The 27,564-nt window shown below is 35.6% G+C and overlaps 1 protein-coding gene across 1 annotated transcript; it reads right to left on the bottom strand.

The window, feature by feature from the left end:
- Positions 1-1,556: 1,556 nt before the first annotated feature.
- LOC107188745 (PAX-interacting protein 1) lies at positions 1,557-27,564 on the bottom strand. The gene is made up of 9 exons (XM_015577091.1): positions 27,366-27,564; positions 26,782-26,966; positions 24,226-26,666; positions 18,738-19,182; positions 5,729-5,913; positions 5,374-5,615; positions 3,750-4,019; positions 3,000-3,204; positions 1,557-1,823 (listed from the first exon to the last, which is right to left on the bottom strand). The coding sequence occupies exons 1-9, from the start codon at positions 27,459-27,461 to the stop codon at positions 1,756-1,758; spliced, it is 4,137 nt and encodes a 1,378-aa protein (XP_015432577.1). The 5' UTR covers positions 27,462-27,564; the 3' UTR covers positions 1,557-1,755.

Raw genomic sequence — 27,564 nt, 5'->3', positions numbered from 1 at the left:
AGTAACCAACCAATGACACGTTTATGGTCGCAGCACTTGAACGGAAAAGAAAGAGCTTTCGTGGAGCGGGACCCCCGAGTGATTTTACAACTAGGTACTTTGTGGGTGACCGAAGGCCCATTGATGAAACCGCAGCCAGGTCCGTGCGTATCTTACAGAAGTATATTTACTTTACATCTCAGGCCCCTGTCATCTCTTGCTCAGTAATATGTAATTTACGTATTTATAAAGGGTAACATATAGTTGTCAAAGATTAGGAAATATATAAACTTGTTCCGTGAATGTTGCAAGTTAAACATTCGTTTACGACGAATATGTATTTGCACGAATATAATAGCAACTCTAGAATGGCAAATCAGTTTCTTTCAATCTTGAAAGGTAGATGACGTGTAATAAAACCGGAATTTCCGAAGGGAAAGTTCAAAATTAATTGTAACGGGTTGGAGACCGACGAGTCAGTACCTAGAGGAAATTCCGGGTTTTTATTAGATCACCATGCACCTTGAATAGTCCAAGTATCGCCATTCTCTACCTCCCTCCCTCCGCCCCTGTCTCACGCTCTCTCACTCTCGTTAATTGGTCACTTTGAATTTTTCATAACAGCCAATCATTTGTATAACTTATTTTCAAAGTTGTATGCTCTACCAAAATTTTGTTAAATATACCAGAAACGAAGAAACAGTTCCGTGTTGACATCCCACGGCCCTGAACAAAGTTCGAGTACCATAAAAGTCTCACATTACGGGTTTTATGGCCAAACCTAGTGCCTAGTTGTAAAATCAGTCGGGGGTCCCGCTCCATGAAAGCTGTTTCACCGACAGTACTTTATCCCCAGTGCCACTCTAAGTACATCAATTGCATTCACCAGCGAGTATTGCAGCATACACAGCTATATTACTTTCCCCCACTACCATCCAACTTTTTCCTTTTGTTTTCCCTCGATATGGTAACGTTGTTCGTGAGCAATCACTGGCGGAGCTTGCACTAGAACAATCGAATCCGTCATAATGACAGACTGTAGATTTTTTATTTTACAGTTATTGAAATCATGAAGGTGCTTTTGTCAGAATTTACGTTGACTTTTAATTTATTATACATTTTACATTATACTATATTCTGTTATACTGTATTGTGTGTTATACAATTTAATTTAGCATACATTTAACGCTGGCAGTTCTAGTATTAACAACAACGACCATGGTGCCCCCTTATTTTCACTAGTTTCCTAACATTTCTTCACGGGTCTGGGATGCCCCAAACGCATATACACGATGAATAAAAGGGCTGATACCCTGTTTAAAGAACTTGACCTTGATATCTCTTCGACTGCTTCACTCGCAAATGGAGTTGTCAGCCCTAGATAATATTTTTTTCATACAACTTTCATGAGAACAACATTCTTTACAGTTCTTACAAAAATATTATTATTGTACAATGCCATGTGAAAGATTCCAGTGTTTTTTAATAATTCCGACGCATTGTATATTACATATGCGCCACTGCTTTAAAATCTATTCTATCAACATGTTGTTCGAGGACGCTGTAAAATATCTGTTTCCAAAAGAAGAAACGTAAGAAGGAGAGGTTTTGGAATGTATCAGTGAAAGCAGTTCCTCCTATATCATAAAATTATGTTCTTTATTGTCCCATTGAAGAAGGTAAGCAAAAATTTTTCATCTCTAAAACGACCCACCGAAGAACTCGGTGAGCCTAGATCCATGGTTAAAATGCAGTGTATCGTGAACTCCTCTGTATTCATACTTGATCAGGGTCAAAGTATTGTCGAGCGACTGCCCCTAACACGATTTCTGCACTGAACACACCTATAAACGTTAAGAGTGTATTAAAACACATAATTACCCCTATTCTTTTTCTTAATATAGGAAGGAGAGTGGTAGAAGATGGCCGTGTTATGTACTTCCTGGGAAAAATACTCAAAGGACATGTGAAAATACGTCTTATGCAATCAGTGAAGCATAATAATGTATCTACAATATAATATTATACTTTTGTATCAAATACTTTTCAGTTGTAATATTGTAAATGCTTTCAAAATTGTGTGGATCATTATAACAAATATACTGTATAGTTTTATCCCTGTGGTAATAGGTTAGTAACTGACCTATGAATTATCCTGAATGAAAAGTAACAATTATACTAAAAAACAATAACTGAATATGTGACAACTTTTAGTCTTTCGTGTCCTTCTGTGTTTCGTAAGTATAAAACATTAAGAATACCACAAGACTAAATAATTTTTGTGTACAAGAAAGAATGCTAACTATATAGTGAGAAATCTATTATTTACTGGTACATATCGAGGGGGGGGGGGTTGCGCAGGTCAGTTGAACTTTTAGACTTTCATATTTAACGATATGGGACAAACGTAAAAATGTCACAACTGTTTTTTATCTTTATTCTGTCTATTGATAGCAATGTAACAAAAAACAGGCAAAAACTACACAAATATCTTCTGAACGCATAGACAGTAAAATTTCAATGAAATTAGAAGTGAAGTTACATGAGGCGTCTATGTCCCGTATCGCAATATATATGTTAATACTGAGTTACTGGAAAAGCAATGACTGCGTTGGATACTATGTATTAACATTATTAACATATACAATTTTCAAAAAATGCACCCGTCTCCGACAAATATATAATAATTTATGAAAATTCGCACATCTGAATTCTCATACTTCTAAATCTCAAAAAACCGAATGCACTACATTCTAATTTGATAAAATTTGGTATAATATATTTCTATACAATTTCATATAATGTTCATATCGTTACTGAGTTCATTTGCACTTGTTCGTGTTCATTCGTTAATGATATCCACGCGGTTTTGTACACATTTAAATTTATTTCAGGTCCGAATATTATGGGTACAAGACAGAATATGGACATTACTTTTCCCATTAACCCAACATTATCCTTATTTCAATAAGTATTTATAACTTCAAAAGGTTCATTGTAAATATTGAAAAATCACTTACTGATATTTGCACGTAAAATGTCAGAAAGAAGATGAAGATCGTTTTTATGAGTCACAATAATATAAGTTAATTTATTACTATTCATTTCTTGGATCTGCGCGAGGGATCTCCGCGTTTTTTCCATTGTTCCACCCGCGCTCTCGATAATTTCTGCGATCGCAGTGGGCGATGGTACAACACTGGGTGTCACATAAAAAATTTTCCCCTATTCAATAAATAAAATTTTTAATTAGAAACCAATTACAGAGATATTAGTTAACGACATTGCCGCAAAATTACGTATTCATATACGTAACCCTGACACTAGTAAATCATTTTAAATATCTAACTGTAAATAGTTATTTAAAGTAATACTGCACTACCATTCAAAATAATCAAGAATCAATAAGCGTCTATGAAAGATTATAGACCTATGTATTTACAGCCGTGGAAAAATTTAGTAAGCACCATAAACTGAAATAAGTATATTTTAAAATATACAGATGAGTATAGAATATGCGAAAGATAAGAAATACATTGAACGAAGTGTAATAAACGAATTTATGGTATTAGTTCGAAAGAATAAAAATATGTGTTTCCGACTACTTCATGTATTAATCATAAAACCTAAAAAAAATTTCGAAGCAACCACAAAAAGTATTAAAAAGTACATTCAATTTTGGATATGAGTTGATGCTAGTTTATAAACTATTGAAATTTAATTGTCAATCTTTCTATATTAAATAGTGAAGTAATAGAAAGCTAAGTCACCTTAAGTACTGTTCCTCGATTAGGGCTGACCAAAGCCTTTTCAATATTACAATTAAAATTCTTCTCGAACTCCGGATCGCCGAGCATGTATCCACTTTCATCTAAGAATGTGTTCCTTGCAGAACAATCGAGTAACCACTGTAACGTGACAATATATTTACAACGTGACATACAACACAACAATTTTACAGTTCTTATTGGTGCTGACATCACGAGGTGTGTAGCGTCCCGCCAACTGGCAGCCATCGCACCACCTAACTCCCGAATTCTCTGTTGAGAAAAATATTACATAATTAGAAAATCACTTAACTTCAATGTTTATACATATACGTAATACTTATTGTACTGTACATTATTGTACAGGAAAATCGCTGTATTCGCAGTGTAATATTTTAAACATTTATGTAAATAATGTTTTTTTTACAAGTTCATTAGCATGCAGCCCATTAAATCCTATTAAAATTGTGAATTATAAAATGAACTAACAACAATAATTATTGAACAATAATTACAGTTCTTAATATGCTTTCACCCTTGTCTTCGTTGCGCTTCTTCATAAACATTGTCGATCATTTTTATTTGTAATTTATTAATTTTAAGTGTAAATGGGTAAAATATCACCCAAGGATCTTTTGTGTAATAATTTCTGAGGAACATACGAGGATTAAATGTAAGTCCTGAATATTTCCAGACAATAAGTTTAATATAATATTTTCATTTTTCATTTCAACAAATTATTTCAACAAAAACTTTACTGTAATATCAGTACAGGACAATGTTTTCAATTCTAAAAATTACTTGCTTTTTGTGCTTTTTAAGTGGTTTCTTCTCTCAATTATATTTCCATCCGTAGGACATATTCTGAGAGATTGCATGACTTGTACGTTTACAAGTATACTATTCTTATCATATTGCACCATTCCTACAAAAATGACACAATCCAAAAACTTTTGTTTTTGGAAAAGTGCAAAGGACTGTCCCAACTTACTACCTTACTCCGAACAGTGTGAGTGACATAAGTGCTCTCTGACAGTCTACTTATCAAGCTAAAACATTATACTTTTGATGATTAGCCGAACAGTGTCTCTCCAACTGTCTCATAATGATAACTCGAAAAACACGTTTTGTGAGCTGTCTCACATTTGTAGCAAGGTTGCAATAGGTATAATGCGTTGCAGAGAGCAGTGTGTACTATTCTATGGTCATTTCACTAGTTAATGACTCACTTCTGTACTGTCGACGGAGACTAACAACAAGAAGAAGAGTAACGAGTGAGTCAGAAGAAATGAAAGCAAATATAAATGTTTATGTGAGTAATGCCACCGGATGGTAGATATGGCAATGCTATTATATGTATAAGGGATTGGTAAATCGTGATCATATACATATAAAACTACATGTAAGTCATGAAATCTGCGAATTCAGATATTTTACTGCATCAGTTTGCACTAGACTGCGGATTTTATGCAATTTACAGTATACCTAATCGTCAAAAATTCAATACAGTAAAAAGTTTCAGAAAATTTATTTATACTTTTTTTGTTTCGAAACCACTAAAGCCTTCAACCTATATTTGCATAAACACCCGCAGCAGTCAAGTTATCGCATTCGTCGTATCTATTACCTTTGCATGCTTCCTAGGATTAATACCAGAAAATAATATTCTCGGTTGCTTATCTGGCGGTGGAGGATCGGGATTACTGACTACGATTGGCTCGTCCAAGCCCAACAAGTGTGGATCTTTGTTTAATAACGGGACGTCCAATCGCGGCTTTTTGTATTTCCTTACGGAATTTGGACCCTGACCAACCTGCTTTACTTTATCATAAGACTCTTGAGTGATATTTATGGGCAACTTCCATGCAGCTGAAAGAAACGTCTTTTAGAATGGTGTTAGAAATCACGAGATACGGGACAGATGGAGAGAACTGATTGATTAATTGCGTGCAAGAGGACATAATCAGCGATATTTACGATACCCATTAAATGAGGCACTAGCGAATAATCCAATCTAAACGGATTGCTGAAACTGTATTGTTGATATTTCGGATTTTCGATTTGATGCATAGCATTCATTTGCCCACACAGTAGATCCGTCAACCACTGAGCATTCACTACTCCAGTCTGCCATTCCCGCGCCTTTTTGTATTTTTGACCGTCGGGTCTGAAATGTGTTTCTTTTCGTTAAATGATAGAATACTGGAATGGTTATGGTACGCTGCGGCCATTTATACGAAGACAATTCCACACACTAACTGTAAATGTCTATTTAATATTTTATCTTTTCTGTAGACGTCAATGCTTATTTCGAGGTATGTTTTCTACGAAATGATTAACGATTAGCAATGAATACAATCGAAACGGTAAATTTAAGTAAAACACAATTTTAGAAATGTAGGACAAGCTTTCTTTGTACGAAGCTTCGTTTTCGATAAATCGAATAAGAAAATTCATTAACCCATTAGGTCCCAGCGTTGCGTTATTGCAACATTTTACTTACACTTTTTTTTCAGTGAATCTACATTACTGAATTCTGTTTTTTATGTTGCAGTTATGAAAGAGGATTTCAAAGATTGGTTTAATAATTTTTCGTCACTGATTTCTTCTTCTACTTAGGTCCTCCGGTATTTTCAAATCCGAAAAAACAGAAGTATTTATACCATCATAATGACCTAATTTGTTCTTAAATCATGGAAATTTTTCGGTGTATCTTTCTTATGTAGTGGATTTCTATAAAATGATGTCTAGCATTATAATACATGTTTTTTATTTCGGCAAAATAATATGCAAGTTATTTTATTTACGTTTTTCAATAAAAAATTGCCAGAAATTGCATAAGCGCAACATTTTGTTACACAAAAAGTACCGATTCAGGAATTTTTTTGATAGCATTTATATTGCTTCCTATTCATTTTTGTAAGCAATAAATAATTATATGCGTATAAATGCCTTCTTTCACTGATTAGGACTTAATGGGTTTAGTTGCGACTTCAGAATATGACTGGCTAATCTGTGTCCGTCTGTTACTTGATGTTTATACTTGTGAGGCTCGGTATCTATTTGCTGTGTATTCTTGTATTGTATCATAGTTGCATGTCATTCTCCTGATATGATATGGTGCAACATGTGTGCTTATTTACACACTGGCTGAGCCAAATGTTGTGTCATTCCTTTCATACACTTACGAAAAACAGACAAATGACCAATCCAGCTCCGTTACGTATCTTTGAACCAAAATTTTGATACGCAAGGGTACAACACTTATCCTGTCTACACTGGTGCCTAGTTAGTTAGTTAGTTAGTTAAGAACGTATTTCCCGGGAGAGAAGGTTTCGGTATCTCTTCCAAGGCCACAGCTCGGCTCATGCGCACTAGCTTCCACAAAGTCCCTCGATTGGGGTTAGGGTAACACTGATCCCTGCTGAGGCGATGATACTGGGGGTACCACCCCTGTCGCGGTCAGCCCAACAGTGTCCTGAGGTGACCCCTCGGCACTGGAGGATGGAGGAGGCGGGACGGACTAACAGCCGCCCCTGGGGGGGGGGGAGTAACAACACCCCCCTACTGAGGAGAGCCACCCCCCCCCCATGTGGGGAGGAGCATGGGCAAGGCCGGCCGCGAAAGCGTGCTTAGGCGTCCCCAGGGCCAGGCCTCACGCCCGAGGGAGTCACCGAGGGGTTTTTAGTGCGGTAAATCCCACATAGGCCGTCTCCGCCCCCAGCCGGGGCGGTACACCTTTTTAAGGTTTACCACCCGTAAAAAAAAATAGAGTAACACTGATACCTAACCGCGGTATCATACAAAGATACGCAACAACTGGATACCGGGCTTAACCCACTGACAGCCGTAAGCGTACCAGTAAGCCATATGGTTTATGTGTCATTTTTGGCTTTACTATTTGAAATGTTCATTTTCCCTCAGTTGTGCAGGCTACTTAAGGAAAATAATAGTTTCTGAGTATTAGGTTAAGATTTCTCGTTCTTACATTTAGAAATAATCTATTCATATGTGTGTTATTGAACATGGACTTATTTTCAAGAATATAAAATAATTTTGTAAATATTGTCTACGTATATGTGGCCACTGTAAACGCATTAATGATAATACTTCATTGCCATAGATACAGTTATACACAGAAGTATCAGCTCACTTCATACATATGAAATAGTCTATGTATTAAAGTAACGTGAAACTTAGAATTAGCAATTATAATTTATATAAGTGTAAACATTGATGAACATACTTTAGATTAGGGTACATTTGACTATGAAATTATATACAGTTCGTTTAAGAAAAAGTAACTGAAAAGTTAAGTTCTGTTTAAGAAAAGTACTGTAATTTGACTGAAGTCTTAAGTTCGTTTAAGAAAAGTACTGTAATTTGTAGAAGTGTCAGAAAAATGAACACAACGAATTTTACAGAAAAACTAGTCCCATCTATGTAACAAATTAAAACTTTAATAATTGAAGTTTTTTTGTTATGTAGATTAGTTCCAATCTATACAATGAAATAGTAAGATCGCGAGAATATCTAAGGAATCAAAAATCAAAATAAAATAAATATGGACGTATACTTCTGTATGCGTTATTTTACAACTGTTGTAAATAAAAAATATATATTTATAAAAAATTTTTAATGAACTATGTATAATTTCGCAATTGAATGTATCCCAATTCTAAAGTATATGAATCAAGGTATACACTGATACAAATTATAAATAGCATTTCTAATTTTAAGATCGTCCAAATGTATGAAATATGTTATACATATGTGGTGGGTGGATACTTCTGTGAGTATGCTGTACATGATCAAATAATCCTAAGCAAAAACAATTGAAGGTTCAGACCAGTAATTATTGCACAATGGACTCCGCAATGTTACTAAACTGTAAAAACATATTTATTTTCCATTATGTATGCTTGTGTTCCGAATTCTATCTACAATTCTTACTGATTTTATGCTAAAATCATACGTTTGATAGTACAACTTGAAATTGTATGTCAATTGTGTTAATTTACGTGACAATGGTAAATTCCTTAATTCTGAAACAACCCAGCATTGCTAGACGTTATCTCTTGAAGTAATGTCTTAAGATAGTTCAAAAGGAGGATGCCGTGGGAAAGAGGTATGGTACTCAACTTGGATTAATTCGCTTCTGAAGTAACAGAGGAATACCCAGGAATAAAAAAAGGATAAGATATGTCAAAGGAACAATGTATTGCAGCTAGTGTTGGTCAAGCAAACCATTAAAATGTGTTTAAATATCTGACGCAAGAGTCTAAACCAGAGATGTCCAACTATTGTTCACGAGCAAATCTACCATTCCGGAGGTATCACCACTATGGGATTCGGGATGACACACTCGAGCTGTAGCCGAAAGACCATTGTTAGGGACATTCGCTCGAACAAGCAAATCAGTAAACCATAGTGGGGGTACCTCCGGAGGAGCAGATTCGCTCGTCAGCAGCAGTTGGACATCCTTAGTCTAAACAGTTCAGAATTAAAGGTCGCTTTCAAATAGTTTGATGTATCAAACTCCAAACAGTCTGATGTAGTTGCAAACTCCAAACTCTCAAGCTTCTGTAGATACTGTAAAGTTGCTAAACAGTGACAAAACATTCCAAACTTGAAGCCACTCGAGCCTCGAACGTCGACACGAATTTGGGCAAAAAAATGAGGTATTACACGAAAACACATAAAAGCTAAAAAGTTCAATTTAGTTTAAAAAGATCGAGGAGAGTTTAAGATGTAATTAAATATAACGAACACTCAGTTTTAAACACGAAAAAATGTACTTGACCATCGACGATTCCGAAAGTTTTAATTCTTTGTCAAATTAGTCCTCTTAACTTTTCTTGTATGATTTTATTCCATTTTTGAAGCGGAATTTTCGCCAACGTTCACACCGCGTTTCAAATTTACCGGTTCTCGTCTAATTGCGTGTCCGTGTCGGCGACTCGTCCGCTGGTTATTGAAATATGTCTGCTTAAAGAAGTGAAAACTGTGCTTTGAAGCCTCCACAGAATTTAAGGAGGTACGTCACGCGCCAGAGGATAGACAAATTGTGTTGTTAAAGTGGGAAGTGAATGAATATAGGCCCGAAAAAGAAGAAAGTGGACCAATACAACCTTAACTCAGAAGAAGCCACGCCGCGTGGCGTCGTTGACAACGCGTCCAACAAAGCTATAACCCAAAAAGGAGAAATAGATGATCCTAGGAGAGATGACACCAGTAAGAATGCAATTACAGATATTAACACAGATAAGGAGGATTACGCATTAGTGATAACAAAGTCATTGATAAGAAAGTGGTATAATTCACAAGTTGACAACGAATATTCTAAAAGAATAAATCGGAGAAAACTTGTCTGAGTTAATAGATTTAGTGCATTATAAGACAGAAGTGATATGGACCTCGAAGACGAAGCACAAAACAGCACCCATAGACGGCAACTTGTGCTCATAAATTCGGAAACTATTAATAGGAAAAGTAGGAAACCACCACCCCTTGTAATGCACGATGATGTGAAAGACCACAAATTATTTATCAGACTAATAAATAATGTAGTGAAAAACCAATTTCATATAGAATACTATAAAGATACTGTAGACGTGCACTTGCATGATCTAACTGATTATGACAATCTAGAAAATGTTTAGACTGGAAAAGAATTGATGTTCCACACATACACTAGAAAGGAAGACACAAAAAGAGTATATGTTTTACTTGGTCTGTACGATTAGGCAGATCCGGAGGAGGTAAAAAGAAAACTGCATGAAAAAGGCATATGGGCAGAAAAAATAAGAGAAATGAAAGGTACAGCAAGACCACTTCTTAGGGACACAGTGCCTGTATCCTTACATCTAAAAGAACAGCAAACAAAAGTAAAACATCTATGCTATGTGAAGGTTGCCTGGGAAAACTATATTATAAAGCGAAAAATAACGCAGTGCCACCGATGCCAAGAATGGGGACATTCTGCGTCTAATTGTTTCGCGGACCCGGCATGTGTTAAATGTGTTGGAAAGCATTTAACAAATGAATGCGCTAAACCCAAAAATGAACCAGCAAAGTGCATAATTTGTAACGAAAACCATACAGCAGATACAACAATTTGTAATGTTTATAGAAATAGACTAAGCTGGTTAGAGAAAAGTAAAAGCATTCTCAGTAAAGTCACACCAAGACCAAAAGGCACATACAAGGAGGTTATGAATATCAATAGCATAAAACAGTTCTCACAACTAAGTCCAACTTAACAACAGGAAAAACCACAAGAGCCAAGAATAATCCCAAGTACAATAACACAAAACAAGCAAACAGCAGCAGCACAAAACAGCACAAATGAAGACCAGGATGATGTATCACAATTAACAGAAGAAGTCAAGAAACTTGATGAAGCTATTAATATTCCAAAGATGTCACAAGTAGCAAGAATGTTAAATACAAAATTAGCAAATTGCAAAACAGGATTAGAAAAATTTGAACAGTTTGTACAATTCTGCTAAAGAATGGAATGAAAAAATAAATAAAAATTTGCAGCTGGAATGCGAATAGAATTAGAAATAAAGTAAGTGAGCTAATAACATTCATCTCAAGAAATGAAGTAGATATCATGTTATTAAACGAAATTAAATTAAAAGATTCAGACAGATTTAACATTAGGAACTACACTGTGATAAAGAAATGCAGACACAATGCTGCAGGTGGAGTGACCATGTTAATAAAACAGCATGTACCTTTTAAGTTACAAAAAATAAGCCAAAGCATCTCGTTAAAGTACGTAATTATCACACTCGAAAGTAATACCAATATCATAGCGATGTATAACACCCTAGAAATCAGTTTAAAAGTAAGGATCTAGATATATTGTTGAAATCTAGTAGTAAGGTACAGAGTCTTCTCGATTATCGTCCCTAACTTGGGTACGCGAGGGGACGATAATCGTGGACTTACGCGAAACGCTTCTGACCCCTGTGAATACGTTTTTTTGTTCGAAGCTCGAGTCTCGGCAATTTGCCTTTGTAGTATTCCGAACGTAGAAAATGACAAGCCAGTGAAAAACAGCAATAATAAAAGTACGTGTGACTTTTGACGCTGAAAAACTTTTTTATTTTTGATTCGTTGTTAATGAAACTTTTACTAGTATATTGGTGAGATGTTTCTGATTAAAATAGCAAGTGTTAACAATTCATATATGTTCATTATCGTTTCTGATAAATCATAAGTAAATATGACCCAAATTGCGTGGTGTTTGCTATCATTTTAATCAGAAAAATCTTATCAACTTGTTTATAAAAGTTTCATTAATAAAGAACCAAAAATAAAAAAAGTTTTATCGCTGCATTAGTATTGTCTCCCGGATTACCGACACCCGGGAATGTAACCTTTTTGTGGGCTCCCAACGTTCAGTCGTCTGCTCGTGAACGGGAAGTCGTCTCGGCGCGTCGCAGCAATAAAATATGCGGTTGCCGAGTTCTACCCCCCCCCCCCAGTGGTGGGGATGACGCCTGGACAATAATCGCATATCAACAAAGAGTCAATAATCGCGAGGACTCTGTATTACTAATAGGAGACTTTAATGCCCGCTATTACTTATGTTGGCACACCTTTTTTTCCAAAAGAAATCAAGAAATGTACATTTTACTCGAGTACACTGTGAATGAACAACACTTTTCATCGTTTCGCACTTCATCTCTCTTACTTTTTAAACCTATTTACTCGCGAGAGAAGCAAATATTTGTCATATATATTCCATATACTTCTCCGAAAAATATTAGGAACGTATTTTTTTGATCGGCAAACGTTCACGTTGTAGGATCGAAAACAGTCCTCCAATGATGTTACATACGTAGAGAACCTTAAATTATAACTTTTAAAAATGTTGAATACTGCAAGCTTATATATTCTTTAACTGCAGAAATTCGAAATGCGGTATTTTCATAACTGTGGCATTCATTGATTTCTTACTACTAAAAGCATTGCAGATAGACTAGGTTGCTATCGCTGTCGATTACGCGTAGCTACGGCACTGAAGAGTCGACACAGGCGGGTGATGTGCAATGCACCGTGCACATGTTGCCAGCTAATATTTTCTGAACCTGTCCGAATTATAAACAGTTTCTTCAGAAATCTCTAAAGAATCTGATAACGTATTGCAAATTCGTGTTAGGTAAAGCAATTTTCGTAAAAATACAAAAATAATGCCCAAGAAGTACGTGCATTAGCTCTTCCTTAAAATTTGATGGTTATTTAGAAATATTCAAAACAACATAACTCTATAACTGTGTAGACTGGTATATTCAGAAAACTCTTCTCTATCTTGTAAGAGTAAATTAAACTTTTTACCGGTTTCGGTTTCCACATAACACCTCATATTTGTCTAAAACCGTGCGCTTTCACAGAAACTCGTGTTTTCCAAAATCTGAAGGTGAGATAGAACCATTCCCCTAGTGTAATTGTATATATATGTTATACACTAGAAAATGTGTATGTGTCATTTGTTAAGCAATTAAATGTATATATCAACAGTAATAGTCAATACTTCGAATAATCAATCCAATTTTCATTATAAATACTTCAATAAATACCCGTTCTATACCTATTACGTCTCAATATTTATTTACTCATTATGAGTTGACAATACTGTTTAAATTTCCATTAAGAAATACAGGATGTTCCGTTTAAGAAAATCAAGGTAACCTTCAAACAATGTAAAAAAACAATACTTGTGCTAACGCATGTCCCCCTTGAAATCATGCAACTTTTGCTTCATATACTTTTTCGTACAACGAATAGTTTACAAGTACACTGCTGATCAAAATTAAGAGGCCCTTAAAATTTGCCGAAAATTTTGGTCAGTTTCAAATAACTATATCTCCGCGAAAAATAATCATAAAAATATTGCAAACCACCATTTTGAAGCCTGAAGTTTCTAGCTTTTGAATCAGGAACTCAAAAATTCTGTTCGTGTAGTTTGGTGCTTTTTTTGAAGATGAAGCGCAGCAAACGAATGTTAAAAAATGTTCGTTAACTTTGAGAGATTGCTTGAGGCAAACCAAATTTTTTCTGGTAAACCCAATAGAATGCTTTTAGAGAGCAAACTTTTCTCTTTAATTTCGTTTTTTTTTTTTTGGTTTTGTTGTACAATTTTATTGGCCAAGTTATTCTCCATCATATAACAAAAGATACTTACAGTGTTTTGGAAAGGAAATTTTTTTTCGTCGTACAAGATAACGTAACATATTGCATAATTACTATTTTTCACAAAACATGAGTGAATAAAGCGTTATTAACAAAAATCGTGTCCACTTGTTTTCAAGTAAAGAGTACACGTAACCCCGGTGCCAAAGGCCGAACTGATTAGATTTTATTTACCTTATGCCCTCGATAGTGAAATTTGTGATACAGTCTGAAAAATTGGTGGATCACTTTTTGTATGTACGTTTCCTCTTCAAAACGGTTTTCGCAACGTTTAAACTGTTATTGCGTATTTTCTCTTAGTTTCACTTTATTTTGGAAGAAAGAAAAGATTTCAGACATTTCACAAACATATTTTTATCCAATCTCTTGGCAATGACAAAAATTGCACAATACCACCGACATTAGCATTACCCAAAGCGTACCACAAGGAAGGTGCACTGTCGGATTTGCGCTTCAGTGCGTATGCACAAGCATGGAGAGGGGACCCTGTGGTTCATCACTCCCACAGTATTTTTTTACTCCAAACTCACTTCCCGATGTATGCGTGCATCCATGTGTGCGTATGTCGTGCTTAATAATGGGTATTACCGCCTCTCCGATTGATTACTTCTCTTTTTGTGCATATTAATGCACCTCCGTATTCAGAGTTGGGTAAATTTTATTTTGAATAACGAATAACGAATAACGATTTTATTCGACGAAAAATTATTCGTTAGTTACGAATAAAGCGTTATTCGTTAGTCACGAATAAAGCGTTATTCGTTAGTCACGAATAAAGCGTTATTCGTTATTCACGAATAAGTTTTTATTCGTTATTCGATATTCTGAATAACTCCACAGCGAATAAAAGTCAGGAGTAAGCGACACCGCTTCTTTCAATCTTTTTAAATCGACCATAAACACGGCCCACAACTTACACCAAAAGCATTAGCTACCTGTCGCTGGCGGCGGCCCTCCTGCAAAAGTACTACTAGTCGAGCGATTTTGTAATCAGAGGGGCAACGTTTAGGCATAATAAAGTACTAAAAAAAGAGAATAAGTGTGAAAATTTCATTAAAAAAAAGAAGAAAAAGATGTGAATAAGAATAAATAAAGGAGGAAACTGAAGGAAGAAATGGATTTATTAAAAATAAGCGAAAAAATCTGTGATGCGACTACTGCGTGACGAACTCTAATGAATCTGTTGATTATTTAAGTAACCCGCCCTTGACGACAGGGGGAGCTGCACACTTTGACGTTCGTTTTGCTTCACCACTTCCGTCCGCGCGCTTCACGGTAACCATGTAACCACGTGCGCCTATTATACTTATTATCTTATATTATGTATATCATTTAGTCATTAAATACTATTATTGTCTAACTGGAAGTGGAGTGATTATTGGTAAAACCTAACAGAATCTACCCACCCCCGCTTGCGGCTCGTCTTATCAAGCCGTGGCTCGCAAATCTCGGTAAAAAAAAGCAAATTAAGTTCAGTAAAAGGAAGAGTGAATCTATCGCAATAACTAAGGAAGGACAGGATATATACACCATCTGCACTCTGGATAGAAATGTGTTTACTAAATTTCTGAACTCTCTTTTTCCTTCCAAACTAAAATGATCCTAAGAAAAAACAGGCAATAACAGTTCGAACGCTGTGAAAACCATTCTGAAGAGGAAACGTACCGCAATAAAAGTGATCCACCAATTTTTCAGACCGTATCGCAAATTTCACTCTCGAGGGCATAAGGTAAAAAACATCTTATCAGTTCGGCCTTTGGCGCAGGGGTTACGTGTACTTTTAACTTGGAAAAAACGTGGACACTAGGAAGATTCCACGATTTTTGTTAAAATGGCATTCTGTTTTGTAATAAATGATAATTATGCAATATTTTACGTTATCTTGTATGACGAAAAAAACATTTCCACAAGTTGGCAACTAAAGATTTTTAAAGAGAAACCTTTCAGCTTTCCAAAACACTCGTTGCAATTTTCTATACGATCATGCGTTCGCAAATTACAGGCGCTCAAAGTGGAAAGTACCTTTTCTCATATGATCGAGAATAACTCGGCCAATAAAAATTGTACAACAAAGCTAAAAAAACGAAATTAAAGAAAAAAGTTTGCTCTCTAAAATTATTCCATTGGGTTTACCAGATGTTGTTTGGCCCAAGTATCATCTCAAAGTTGACAAACATTTTTTAACATTCGTTTGCTGCACTTCATCTTCAAAAAAGCACCATACTACACGAACATAATTTTTGAGTTCCTGATTCAAAAGCTAGAAACTTTAGGCTACGAAATGGTGGTTTACAATATTTTTTATAACTATTTTTCGCGGAGATATAATCATATGAAAATTACCATAATTTTCGGCAAATATTAGTGGCTGCTTAATTTTGATAAACAGTATACTTTGAAGTTATCACGTTAGGTGAATCACCCTGTATAACTTCAACAAATTTTAGACTGAACAAAAATTTTACCATAATTTACTGCGAAATCATCTTCCTTGAGATGACAATAATTACTGGAATACCCACTATAACTTCTCGGTAATACTACCCCAGGCAAAATATCTTCAATCAAACACATTAATATGTATAAAACTTTGTAAGCAGTATAATAAAGGATTGACGTATATTTAATTTTCTCAGTGAAACAAATAAAAATACTGGTTTACAGTAGACTTCCTTAAAGGAAAGGTGAATTTTGTAGATTTAGGAGATACCAGACGAATGCCTCAAATCTGAAATTCTCTATCAAATCCAGTTTTCTTTTCTAAATTGAGGGCTTCCAGAAATTTGTTCTTTTTCTAAAATGAAGTAGAATTAATCTCTAATGTAATTGTTATGTTGACAAGTTTTAGTCCAAACGTCTTTTGAGTTAAAAAATGAAGCTTAAGAAAAGTAGTCACTACCTGAAGCAGTGGCTATAGAGAATGGAAAATATCATTTTCATGAATATTCCAAATCCTACTTTAGTTGAAAAGAAAAAAATGTCCTACCCCCACTATATATAAAAACATTTGAGGTTAATAAACTTTGTGAAGAGAATGCACTAAAACGGTAATGGATATAAATATTTAAGGCAAAATATCTTTTACCTAAACAATGCGAAAATGAGAATAAAGAGCTTTTCAAGGATATTGAAACAAATTTTCTGCAAACAGTGGAGAAAACTGAATCTTTCAATTGCTATCTAATTTTCGCATTCTGCGTTTCGCAAGAAAAGGATATTAATCTTTGATGTTAATATTTTGATTATTTTTCTCGTATTCAGTGAAACAATATTTTACCTCCAATACGTGAATATACGTTACCTTCTAGACATTTAGTTATTCGATTAAATATTTTCTGCTAGGGGTAGTACCATGCGTTGCTGAGAAGATGGCAAGCGGAAAGAATGCAGCTCCAATTGGTTATATGCCCATAAGACCACCTTCTCTAATGCAATCGCAGAGATAGGGTACACATAGACTACCGCTCATAAGTTTAATCGCATCTGTTGGGATGCAGTATATCTGAAACTAACTATAGGAGAAGAATGAGTTGTGTTGTGTATCATATTACCTAAAATTGGGGGGTTATGTGATAATTATCAATACACATATTATTCGAAAATACCTTCAATGATAAAGATATCTGAAAATCTGAATCTGCTAATAAATGTTATGATCGTAATGAACATCAATAAAGGGAAGATATGAAGTAAGTTTGTTGTTCGTGTTTCCCTTCTAACCTAGTACATTCAAACGTGGTATGATACATACTAACTTGCATGGTAAAGAATTAAGAAGATTTTAATCATATATTAAACTGAGTATTGAAATAACAATCGAGTTGGTTACAGTATTATTGCATGCGTATGGAGTTCGGTTACAAATTCGTTTTACTACTGAAATCTATGGCTAAAAGACACAGTCACAATTGGAAATTGCAGTTTCAATAAGTGTATTATACGTTACGAAGATATCGAATCGAGCAATAGCACGACAAAGTCAAATCTCTGAATATTGTATGCGTGACTAAATCTTTGCGTTGTGCGATTAAACTTAGGAGCGGTAGTGTACTTTCATTATGGGCCGAAACAGTGACATACGCAATCGCATCATATAGCACCGCGTGACAGAGAAAGCGAATGGGACACATCGAGACCTAATGTTCATTCATCGAGCCGAGTCAATCAAAATAGAAATAACTAGCCGCGTACTAAGGTCAACTATTGGCTGGTACAGTAGACTCGCGATAACTGCCTACTAAATAAAAGCCCGTTAGGAACGCCCCATGTTCAAACGCATTACTTAAACACGCGTGTGCACCCCACTCTCTCTCTCTCTCTCTCGCCTCTGTAGCCAATAAGGCTGGAGTCGCATGAGCGTTACAGAGGACGTCCCTCGACCGAGCTGCGAGGAGATCCCGCATGCTAATGGCCCTCGATGATTATTCGTTCCTAGAGCTGTCCACCTCTTGAGTCTCAAATCCGGGTAATTATCGCGAGTCAACTCTAACTCTGTAAGTCATTAATTGTACTCATTTAAGATTGTCTCTTTGTCCATGTCCCACCTAAATGATCATCACCTGCCTTTGTTTATAATGACTGACTCTACTCGTTGAATGAGATATAATATACGAACTGCAAAGTAATGCCGCGGCATTTCAGAGTGTTAACCATTGGTCTGCAGTAGAGTCGCAGGCGGACTTACATAGAGCGAGCGGAGTGCCCCTATTGCCCTTGTGTCATCACTTTTGACATCTTCCCAGCAACGTATACTAGGAACGTTAAATATAAAAGTAATGTTGCTACCTTCTGCAAACAAGAAGAGTGTTATGCCTGGTGAAGTAATTGGTAACCTTCGAGCCCAACGCCTCCAGCATATACTTCACTTTCGCCCGTTCCTCCCCCTCGAATCCAGACAACGATACAATTTGTTTTGCACACGGAAGCTCCGTCAAGCTGAACGGCGTTGGAAAATGTAGCGCGTGCCAGGGCGGCAGTACCTGCTGTTTACTGACAACGTCGGACAGCCAGTGCGCGCTGACACAACGTTTTCCTTCGCGTAGCGCCTGCACCACGGTCGGATGTTTCTGCGTGATCGCGAGCACGTGGGTCGCCCGGGTGCAATACTGTGGCTCGACCTCGCCGCCGTGTCTTTCGATCACTTGTTTCCATATCAAAACATCGTTCGGACGTTGCACGTCGTATTCAACGATAACAAAGATACAGCCTAGTAAAAAGAGATCCGGTGGCACTGAAAGCACAAAGTAACGTAACGATACTGACGACAAAAAGGTATTCGGTGTTAGGGAATAACTCAAGAAGACGCGCGTAATAATTGTTATTTGGTTTATACGCGTGGAATAAACAATTTTAATAATTAGTAGGATTTGTCTTTACGTTTATAAATGAAAGTAGTTTAATTTGTACACTCCCGCTTATAAGTCACCGGACCACTTGGTTGTTCTGAAGAAAGAGAAAATTGAAACAGATATGCAATTTTTTGAAGTACTCTAATTAATTAGTTTTGTTATTATATAAGATGGCGAGGTTGAACATACGACGAAAACTTTTCAGAATTAGTTTAAAAAACTATAAAATGGTAATTTTAGTAGTTGTAAACTATAGAACACTATTTACGGTCGAACCAATCTAACACAATCGTATAATTATGATGGCATTAATCCCTACGAAATTAAAAATACACACGGACAAGTATTGAAGATCTTATAAAAAGAGTATAGGTTGATTTAAGTGGAATTAGTTAAACAAATTTTTTTAAATTCACTACTTAACTGTTACGATTTATTGGAATAAATAATACTGAGCAAAATAAAGTCATTAATTGTACTCATTTAAGATTGTCAATATGCAGGATTAATAAGAACTTGTTTATTACATAATTTAGGTAAGTTCGTAACCTTGATTCATTCTTATGCAGTGTCTAATAACAGAAGCATCCGGTCACTTATAAACGGAAGTGCATATTGAATTGAAACTTGTTCACAGTACAATTTTATCGAGAATATGGATGTCAAATAGTTTAAGATGATTAAAGTTAGACAATCGATCAGAATCAAATTAGGCTCCTTGTTGTTCGTGCATGTAAACTTTATAAAGTAACATAAATATGCAATTAAATGTTATAAAATTTCGTGCAATATATCGTACATCATATTAAATCGCACAACAAAGAATAATAGCATAAAACAATTGAATATCAACTGAGATTTAAATATTATGAAAAGAATCAATGATTTCATTTGTAAAAACCTAAAGAAGTAAAAAAAGGAGATGGTGGAGTATTTTCTCAAAAATCTCGAAATATTTCATTTTTAATTGCGAGGGCTGACGCCGTTTTTTAGGTCAAATACGAATCTCCTTCATGGCGGTTTCAGGCCATGAGGGGCCGTATCATAAATTAGTAAATCAAACATATTCAGAGTAAGTGAGAGTACTAGATGTACCCATCAGACGTTTCTCGACACTAGAAAACAATGTCAAATGACAAGCAGTGAAGATCATAAGACAGTTTAAAAGAGCAACATGCTAAGGAAACCAAGTATAATTTAACAGAGACGTATACATATCGTACCCTTGCTACAAAAGTGACACAACATGAAAAACGTGCTTTCCAAGGAATCGCTATGAGTAAGTTGCAGAAACACTGTACAACAAATCATGAACAGTGTATCTTTTAGCTGACTGTATGTCACTCTTAGCGTTCGGAGTGAATTTGTGATTTGTGACAATACTTTATATTTGTTGGGAAACTAAGATTTTTTTTTATAGATTTTGTTTTATAGCAAGGCTACGATATATTTTAGTAATAGTCAATTTACTTAAAACATATTATACATTATACAAAGTTAAGTAAATAATAGGAATGTATGTAAAAATGACGGAATATAGCCTTCACAATTTTTGAAAAATATAAAACATACAAAATTACTTCACCAAACGTGAGTGAAATATAATTTCTTATTACTTCATACATAGAGTAGTACACGTAACTGGAACCACTTCGATTACTGCGTAAATAATAATTTTAGTAAAAAATATTTCAGATAAAAGTTGTATAGTTTCAAGGGCGGCATAATTTGATGTAATTAGTTTTTTGTATGTAAATGCCTAGAGGATATATGAAGGTCAAGTTTTTTTTTTAAATGGAATTGTATATTTTTTATTACATCAGTCGACCCAACTCATACTTCTGCATACAAAAGTGTTAACCTATTCATATAAAAAAACCAGTAGTTTAGCAGATATTTTAACTTCAATTATTCATAATGACGTAACTAGAACCACTGCAATTACTCCCAAAGTATTAACTTGAGCGAAAATTTCTAGAGTTGAAATCTGCATACAGTGGACTCTAACTACATTGCCACTAACCATATTGCCTCGCGAGGCACTTCCCCGTCACACGTACTTTCGAGCACACAAATTCGCTGTCCCACCACGTTGCGTACGTTGGCGCACCAGCAGGACCCAGCTTTTGCGCGGGCGCTGAGGCCGAGGCTATGACGATACTTAGCATGCAAACGGCTCTGAACTCATTGCGATTTTATTCCCCTACAGCCCCAACCATGGCAATATAGTTAGAATCAACTGTAGTTCGAACGGGACCACATAGTGAATTATTCGATTTATTTCTATCACTTACATTTCTTGAAATTTTAAGATAATTTTCAATTTTTTAAATGAAAGTCTGATTTGTTTTTCATAACGAAAGTTATGGATACGAGTAAAACAAATTCAGCGATATGCATTACGATGGTCATTAGATAATTTTTAAAAAAATTCTACCAACTGACGTACCGAAAACTGATTCTGCAGATGTTTGACTGTTAGGGAATCTTGATAATAACATAAACAAAAAATTACTGTTCTGCAAATGTATTTTGTTCTATATGATGATTTTACACGTGTTGAAGTTATGTTCAAAGTATTGTCCTTGGACGTCAATACATTTTCGGATTCTTTGTTCGAAACTATTTTGAACATTATCAAGAATACATAGCTGCATTGTTGCATTATTGTATTGTATTATTTTCGGTGGACCATCGTAATGCATATCGCTTAATATGTTTTACTGTTATTCATAACTTTCGTTATAAAAAACAAAAGACGACTTCCATTTAAAAAACTGAAAATGACCTTAAGATTTCGAAAAATGTAAGTGATAGAAATAAATCGAATAATTTAATATCTGGTCCCGTTCGAACCATGCAGATTTCAACTCTGACAATTTTCGCTCAAGTTAATACTTTCAGAATTATCGCAGTTCTAGTTACGTCATTTCGGATAATTGAAGTTAAAATATCTCCTACACTACTGTCTTTATTATATGAATAGGTCAACACTTTGGTATGCAGAATTATGAGTTGGATCGATTGACGTAATAAAAAATATACGATTCCATTTAATAAAATAAACTTAACCTTCATATGTCCTCTACGCATTTACTTACAACACTTGTTATCAGAAAATCTTGGTAACCGATTGGTAACTCAATTTTTGTACGAAAATGATTAAGTTTTTATACTGCATTAGCGAATGACATTGATATGTGACAGTACTCTATAACTCCTGGAATTCCTGCAGTTGAATGTGTAGAATGATTCTTATAGTTTAAAATGATTTAATATTCGAGATTTTCCAGAAATTACTATACACCAGTCTTTCTCGTAAAGCGCAAAAGCTGTGATGTTTATACATTTGATTAGAGAGATGTGATACCGATTAAGATTGTGTCGAGTAATGCGACGAAACTTATAAATATTTTCGAAAGAAACAACCAGCTTGAACTCTGTGGTTACAACGTGAAACGGGAAGCAAATTTTTGTATCATTTCTTCCGAACGAAAGTATGTTTAATAGATGAATAAGATTATTCCGATGAAAGTATGCCCAAATACAGCGTCCATTAGAACATTTTATGTTCAAAATGCTTTCAGATAATATTTGCATGTGAGGTTAAAATATGAAACACCTATGCATATTCGTATTAGAAATTTTATCAAATTTTAGAAAAAATTATTGTAGTTTTAGAAGGTGTCGTATATCACCACTTTAAGGTGGCTCACACAAATTTTTAATAATTATAAATTTAGTTGAAAATTTAACGGAACATGCTTACAAGCTTCAACTTTCGATTGCTACCAACAAATCGCAAGGTCAACGTTAAAATTATTGAAAAAGAAACGTTATAAAAATTTTTTCTTAACACGAGCCTTACGGAACTGTAGTTAATACCGAGAAGTTAATCACTTCTTATTTAGTTACAAAATATGACATTTTCGTAAAAAAATTAGGTGGTTATAGATTCTTTTACGGAGATTATGATGCCACGGGAGAAAAGATATGTTAACGATCAAATAAGACTGAAAATTACGTGCAAAGTATGCAGGTTTTTAGGTTTGAATGCGTTTGGCAATATCTTCTACGTATGTCTGCTATGAGCGTCAACGTCACTTGTTTTCCCTTGATTTGTTCGACGAACTTTCCAATTTTGTCTTAAAAATTAATCAAAAATTAAATTTTTTTATAAGCAAAAAATTTTGTTTTTTCCACTTATTTGCAAATTTTGTTACCATTTCAGTAGTTTGAAGTGGTTTAAAATATTAATCATTCAAATTAAATTGGTAAAATTGATAAAAAGTATAAGGCGCCATATGGAGCCCCAGCTAGATACGACACCAAACGCGTGAGCTACCTTAACTCCAAGGTCTTTCTAGGCGGCCATAGCACTGACCGCGTCCGTGACTGACTGGCTAACACGCGCCGACAGTAGTCTGATTCGACATTGCGTCAAATGTTTTTCACTCGTATTTTCAACGCTCGGTAACTCGATATGAAGCCCCCAACGTAATTGTGTCTTATTTTGGTATGTAGAATCACCCTTTAAAGTTCTCTAACGCCCAATAGTCGAATACCTTGAATACTATAAAATAATGACTCTATAGAATGATGGAAATATAATAATCAACCTACATACAATTCTTCTGAAATTGCGAATAAAAAGTACCTACGTAATAATGGTAGTAATATTTATTTCCTATATAAATATATTGCTTGCCACATAAACATATCTTCGGAAGACTGATCAAAATTATAGGAAAAAATTCCGACCATGCAGACATCGACTCGGCTGTTTGGACTCATTTTCACCAGAAAAAATTTTACCAATGCACTTCAAATATTAAGTGTAAATTATGTGCACGTATAATAAGAACTCAAGAAGCCTTAATTGAGGGGGTTTTTAAAAATGAAAAAAATAAAATAAAAAAGCATACGTTTTAGATTTGGATTGTGTCCGTAGAACTGAGCTTTTGGCTGAGTCATCGCGGGAGCGTACTGCATCTTTATCGGAGCCCCGGGTGGTGCTCCATTCGTAATGTTGCCAACAGGCCTCCGCTGGTAAGCTGCAAGAAGCTGAGGATCTTGAGACGGTGGCGGTGGTGGTCTGTGTTGGGCGGTCATTAATCGCAGCTGACCAGCTGCACTACCTTCGGTTGCGCTACCTTGCAATCTGTTCGTTAGCATGTTTGCCAAAGCAGTCTTTGTTTTAGCATTGACAACCAATTGTTGGTCAGGTGGTATTTGAACGTTATTGGATAAAGATGTAAGAGGTGGATCCTGTTGTGTTCCCTGTGGCTGTTGTTGTTGCTGCTGCTGCTGCTGTTGCTGCTGCTGTTGCTGCTGTTGTTGCTGCTGTTGCAAGTGTTGTAACTGCTGTAATCTCACCATTTGCTGCTTCTGCATGTGTAATTGTGCTATATGTTGCGGTGTCAGGGGCTGTCCCTGTTGGAACGTTTGACCAGGTTGAGCAGTTTGCGGACCCTGCACGGTTTGTCCGGTTTGCACGATCACTTGATTAGCAGAATTGATAGGCGTTAAAGCTGGCGGTTGAACGCCGGGATGTACTGGCTTTTGACCAGGTGTTTGGGCTATTTGTGGTCCTATCATTTGCGGTCGTGGCTGCTGAACCCACTGCAAGCCACCTGGTTGCACTGGTTTCCCGGGACTCCTAATAACAGCGATATGGGCTCCTTGTTGAGCTTGACGATTTTGCATTTGCCTCTGCAGTATGAAATTTTTCTGCTTTTGTATCTTTTGAATAAATTGGGCCCTCTGTTGTGGATCCATCTGCTGTAATTGCTGATGCGTCTGAGCATCCAATTGAATAAGTTGTCTTGGCGGCTGTGGTGGTTGTTGAGCCCACTGTCCACTCGGTCTCTGAGGACCAATTTGTTGCTGCTGTTGTCTTTGTAATTGTAAGTGGTACTGTTGTTGTTGCCATTGTGTATCTCTTTGTACAATAAAACTTTGCTGATTCGGTCCCATTAACTGTTGACTTTGAGGCTGTTGTTGTAATTGACCGTCCCTTATGACGAATTGCTGCGAACTTTGTGGGGCAGATTGTTGTAACTGCTGTGAAATTTGCTGAATTTTTTGTTGCTGCTGTTGTTGTTGCTGTAATAATATAATTTGTCGCTGTTCAGAAGCAAGTTGCTGTTGTGCAACTTGCTGCTGATTCAACTGATGCTGTGCTCCTATTTGTTGCTGTGTAGGAAGCTGCTGCTGCTGTTGAAGAACTATCTGTTGCTGCTGTTGTGGTGTTAATTGCACTTGTTGTTGTTGAACCAGCTGCTGTTGTGTACCGATTTGTTGTTGTTGTTGTTGTTGTTGTTGTTGTGATATGTGTTGTTGCTGATTTAGTTGTTGTTGCGAAAGAATCTGCTGTTGATTCAATTGTTTTTGTTGTGGTGGTAGCAACTGTTGAGGAGAAGACAACTGATGTTGTGGTAATTGTGAATTTATTTGTTGTTGCTGTTGTGGCAATATTGGTTGTTGTGCCCCTATTAACTGTTGCTGTGATGATAATTGTGGAGATTGTTGCGGATTCAAAATTTGTTGCTGAGTGTATGTCTGTTGTTGCAATTGTTGATGTTGCGTAAGTTGCGACATTTGTTGCTGTTGTAATATTGTATGCTGCATATTCATTTGTTGTTGTTGTTGTGGAGATACTTCTGGTTGTTGCATTTGTGGCACAGTTTTCATTTGAGAAACATTATTTTGTTGAGAAGATTGTGGTAACCAGCCAGGTTGAGTAACGTTCTCATCAGATACAGAAGTTATGATTGTAGAAACATTGGACAAATTTGTGGTAGGAATTGGACGTGGAAGATGTGGCTGTTGCGCATTAACAGTATTTTGTCCATTTGTTGCATAAGGAATTGTTGTTGCAGTTACATTTGCAGTATTGATACTATGCAATGTATTAGAGGGTACAGGTGGACTTGGTTGATTCCAAGGCATACGTTGTTTAAGTTGCTCCAGCATCACTTTAGTTCGGTCTTGTTCTTCTTGTGTAATATTATTTTCAGTGTCTTCATCCATAAAGCCAGTAATCATAGCTGTGGAACTATTTGGATATATTAAAAGTCTAGGGTGAAATTCCACTTCACTTAAAATAGTTCCTTTTCTACAACATTCTGTCACCCAATCTGGCGTTACAATTTGAATAGGATGTCTTGTAGCTGTTTCATATTTGAGACCAACAGCCTTTCCAGTAATTAAGTGAGTACAATACTGGTCTAAACGTAATTGACATGTACCACCTTGTAATGCGATCATCGCCCATAGACTTTTGCTATCTGCACGGCTTACCTGAGACACGCATGCTCGTATATTTGAAAATAATTGTGTATCTTCAGGTAAAAAGTAATGTGGCCTATATTAATGATACTGTTAAGGAAATTAATTACTTTAAACTATTAAATAATTTGAAAATTATTAATTGCATTATTTTTATGATTAATAAACTAAAAATTACTATAGTAGGATACGGTAGAAGTTTGTTACATTTAACAGAATATAAAATCCAATTCTGTGTAACTGCTGGTATTTCATAAATATCCTTTGCAGCAGATATATCATTCTCCAATGCATCATATCCTGCTATTAAATGTGTAACAAAATCACTAAAATAATTTGATCTTTCTGCACCACCTTCTTGTAGTAAATTTAAAATCTGCAATAAGTTGAATAATGCTTCTTTCAATAATAGGTTTTTCTGTAGCATTTAGAGTTATGCATTAACATAAACACTACAACAATTTTACTTTCACAAATTTCTATCTATAAATGCAGTAATATGAATACTATGCCTCTTTTTATTTCATTTCTTTACATAAACAATAAATTATACAAATATGTGTTTTTAAAATTCTCATATCATGTTTATAGTATTGCAGTCTGTTAAAAGTAACACTACTCTATAACCTCTATCACACGTATTCTGACTAATCCAATATAACCGTGGGTATATAACAATTTATTACAGTCACAGTTCATCGATATCAATATCGCAAAATTAATGATATTACACTAAAGGAAATGGAAAAACGCGGGAAACGGTGAAATGACATACCTTGGGATCACCTTCGCCGCTGACGTAGTATTTAACGTCGGCGAACAGGGCACCATCGAGTTTTAATTCCTCGAGGCCGGCCCTTATATCGCCCATCCTTACCAAATTGTAAGCAAAATCACGTTTTCCACATCACAATAAAAGTTGAAGAAACTGAAAGCACTTCAAAACTATTTGATAACACAACTCAGCCGCGACG

The sequence above is a fragment of the Dufourea novaeangliae genome, unplaced genomic scaffold (assembly GCF_001272555.1).
Source record: "Dufourea novaeangliae isolate 0120121106 unplaced genomic scaffold, ASM127255v1 scaffold108, whole genome shotgun sequence".
Classification (NCBI taxonomy): domain Eukaryota; kingdom Metazoa; phylum Arthropoda; class Insecta; order Hymenoptera; family Halictidae; genus Dufourea; species Dufourea novaeangliae.
Note: the sequence above shows the minus strand (reverse complement) of the source record. Positions and strands in the feature narration are given on the sequence as shown.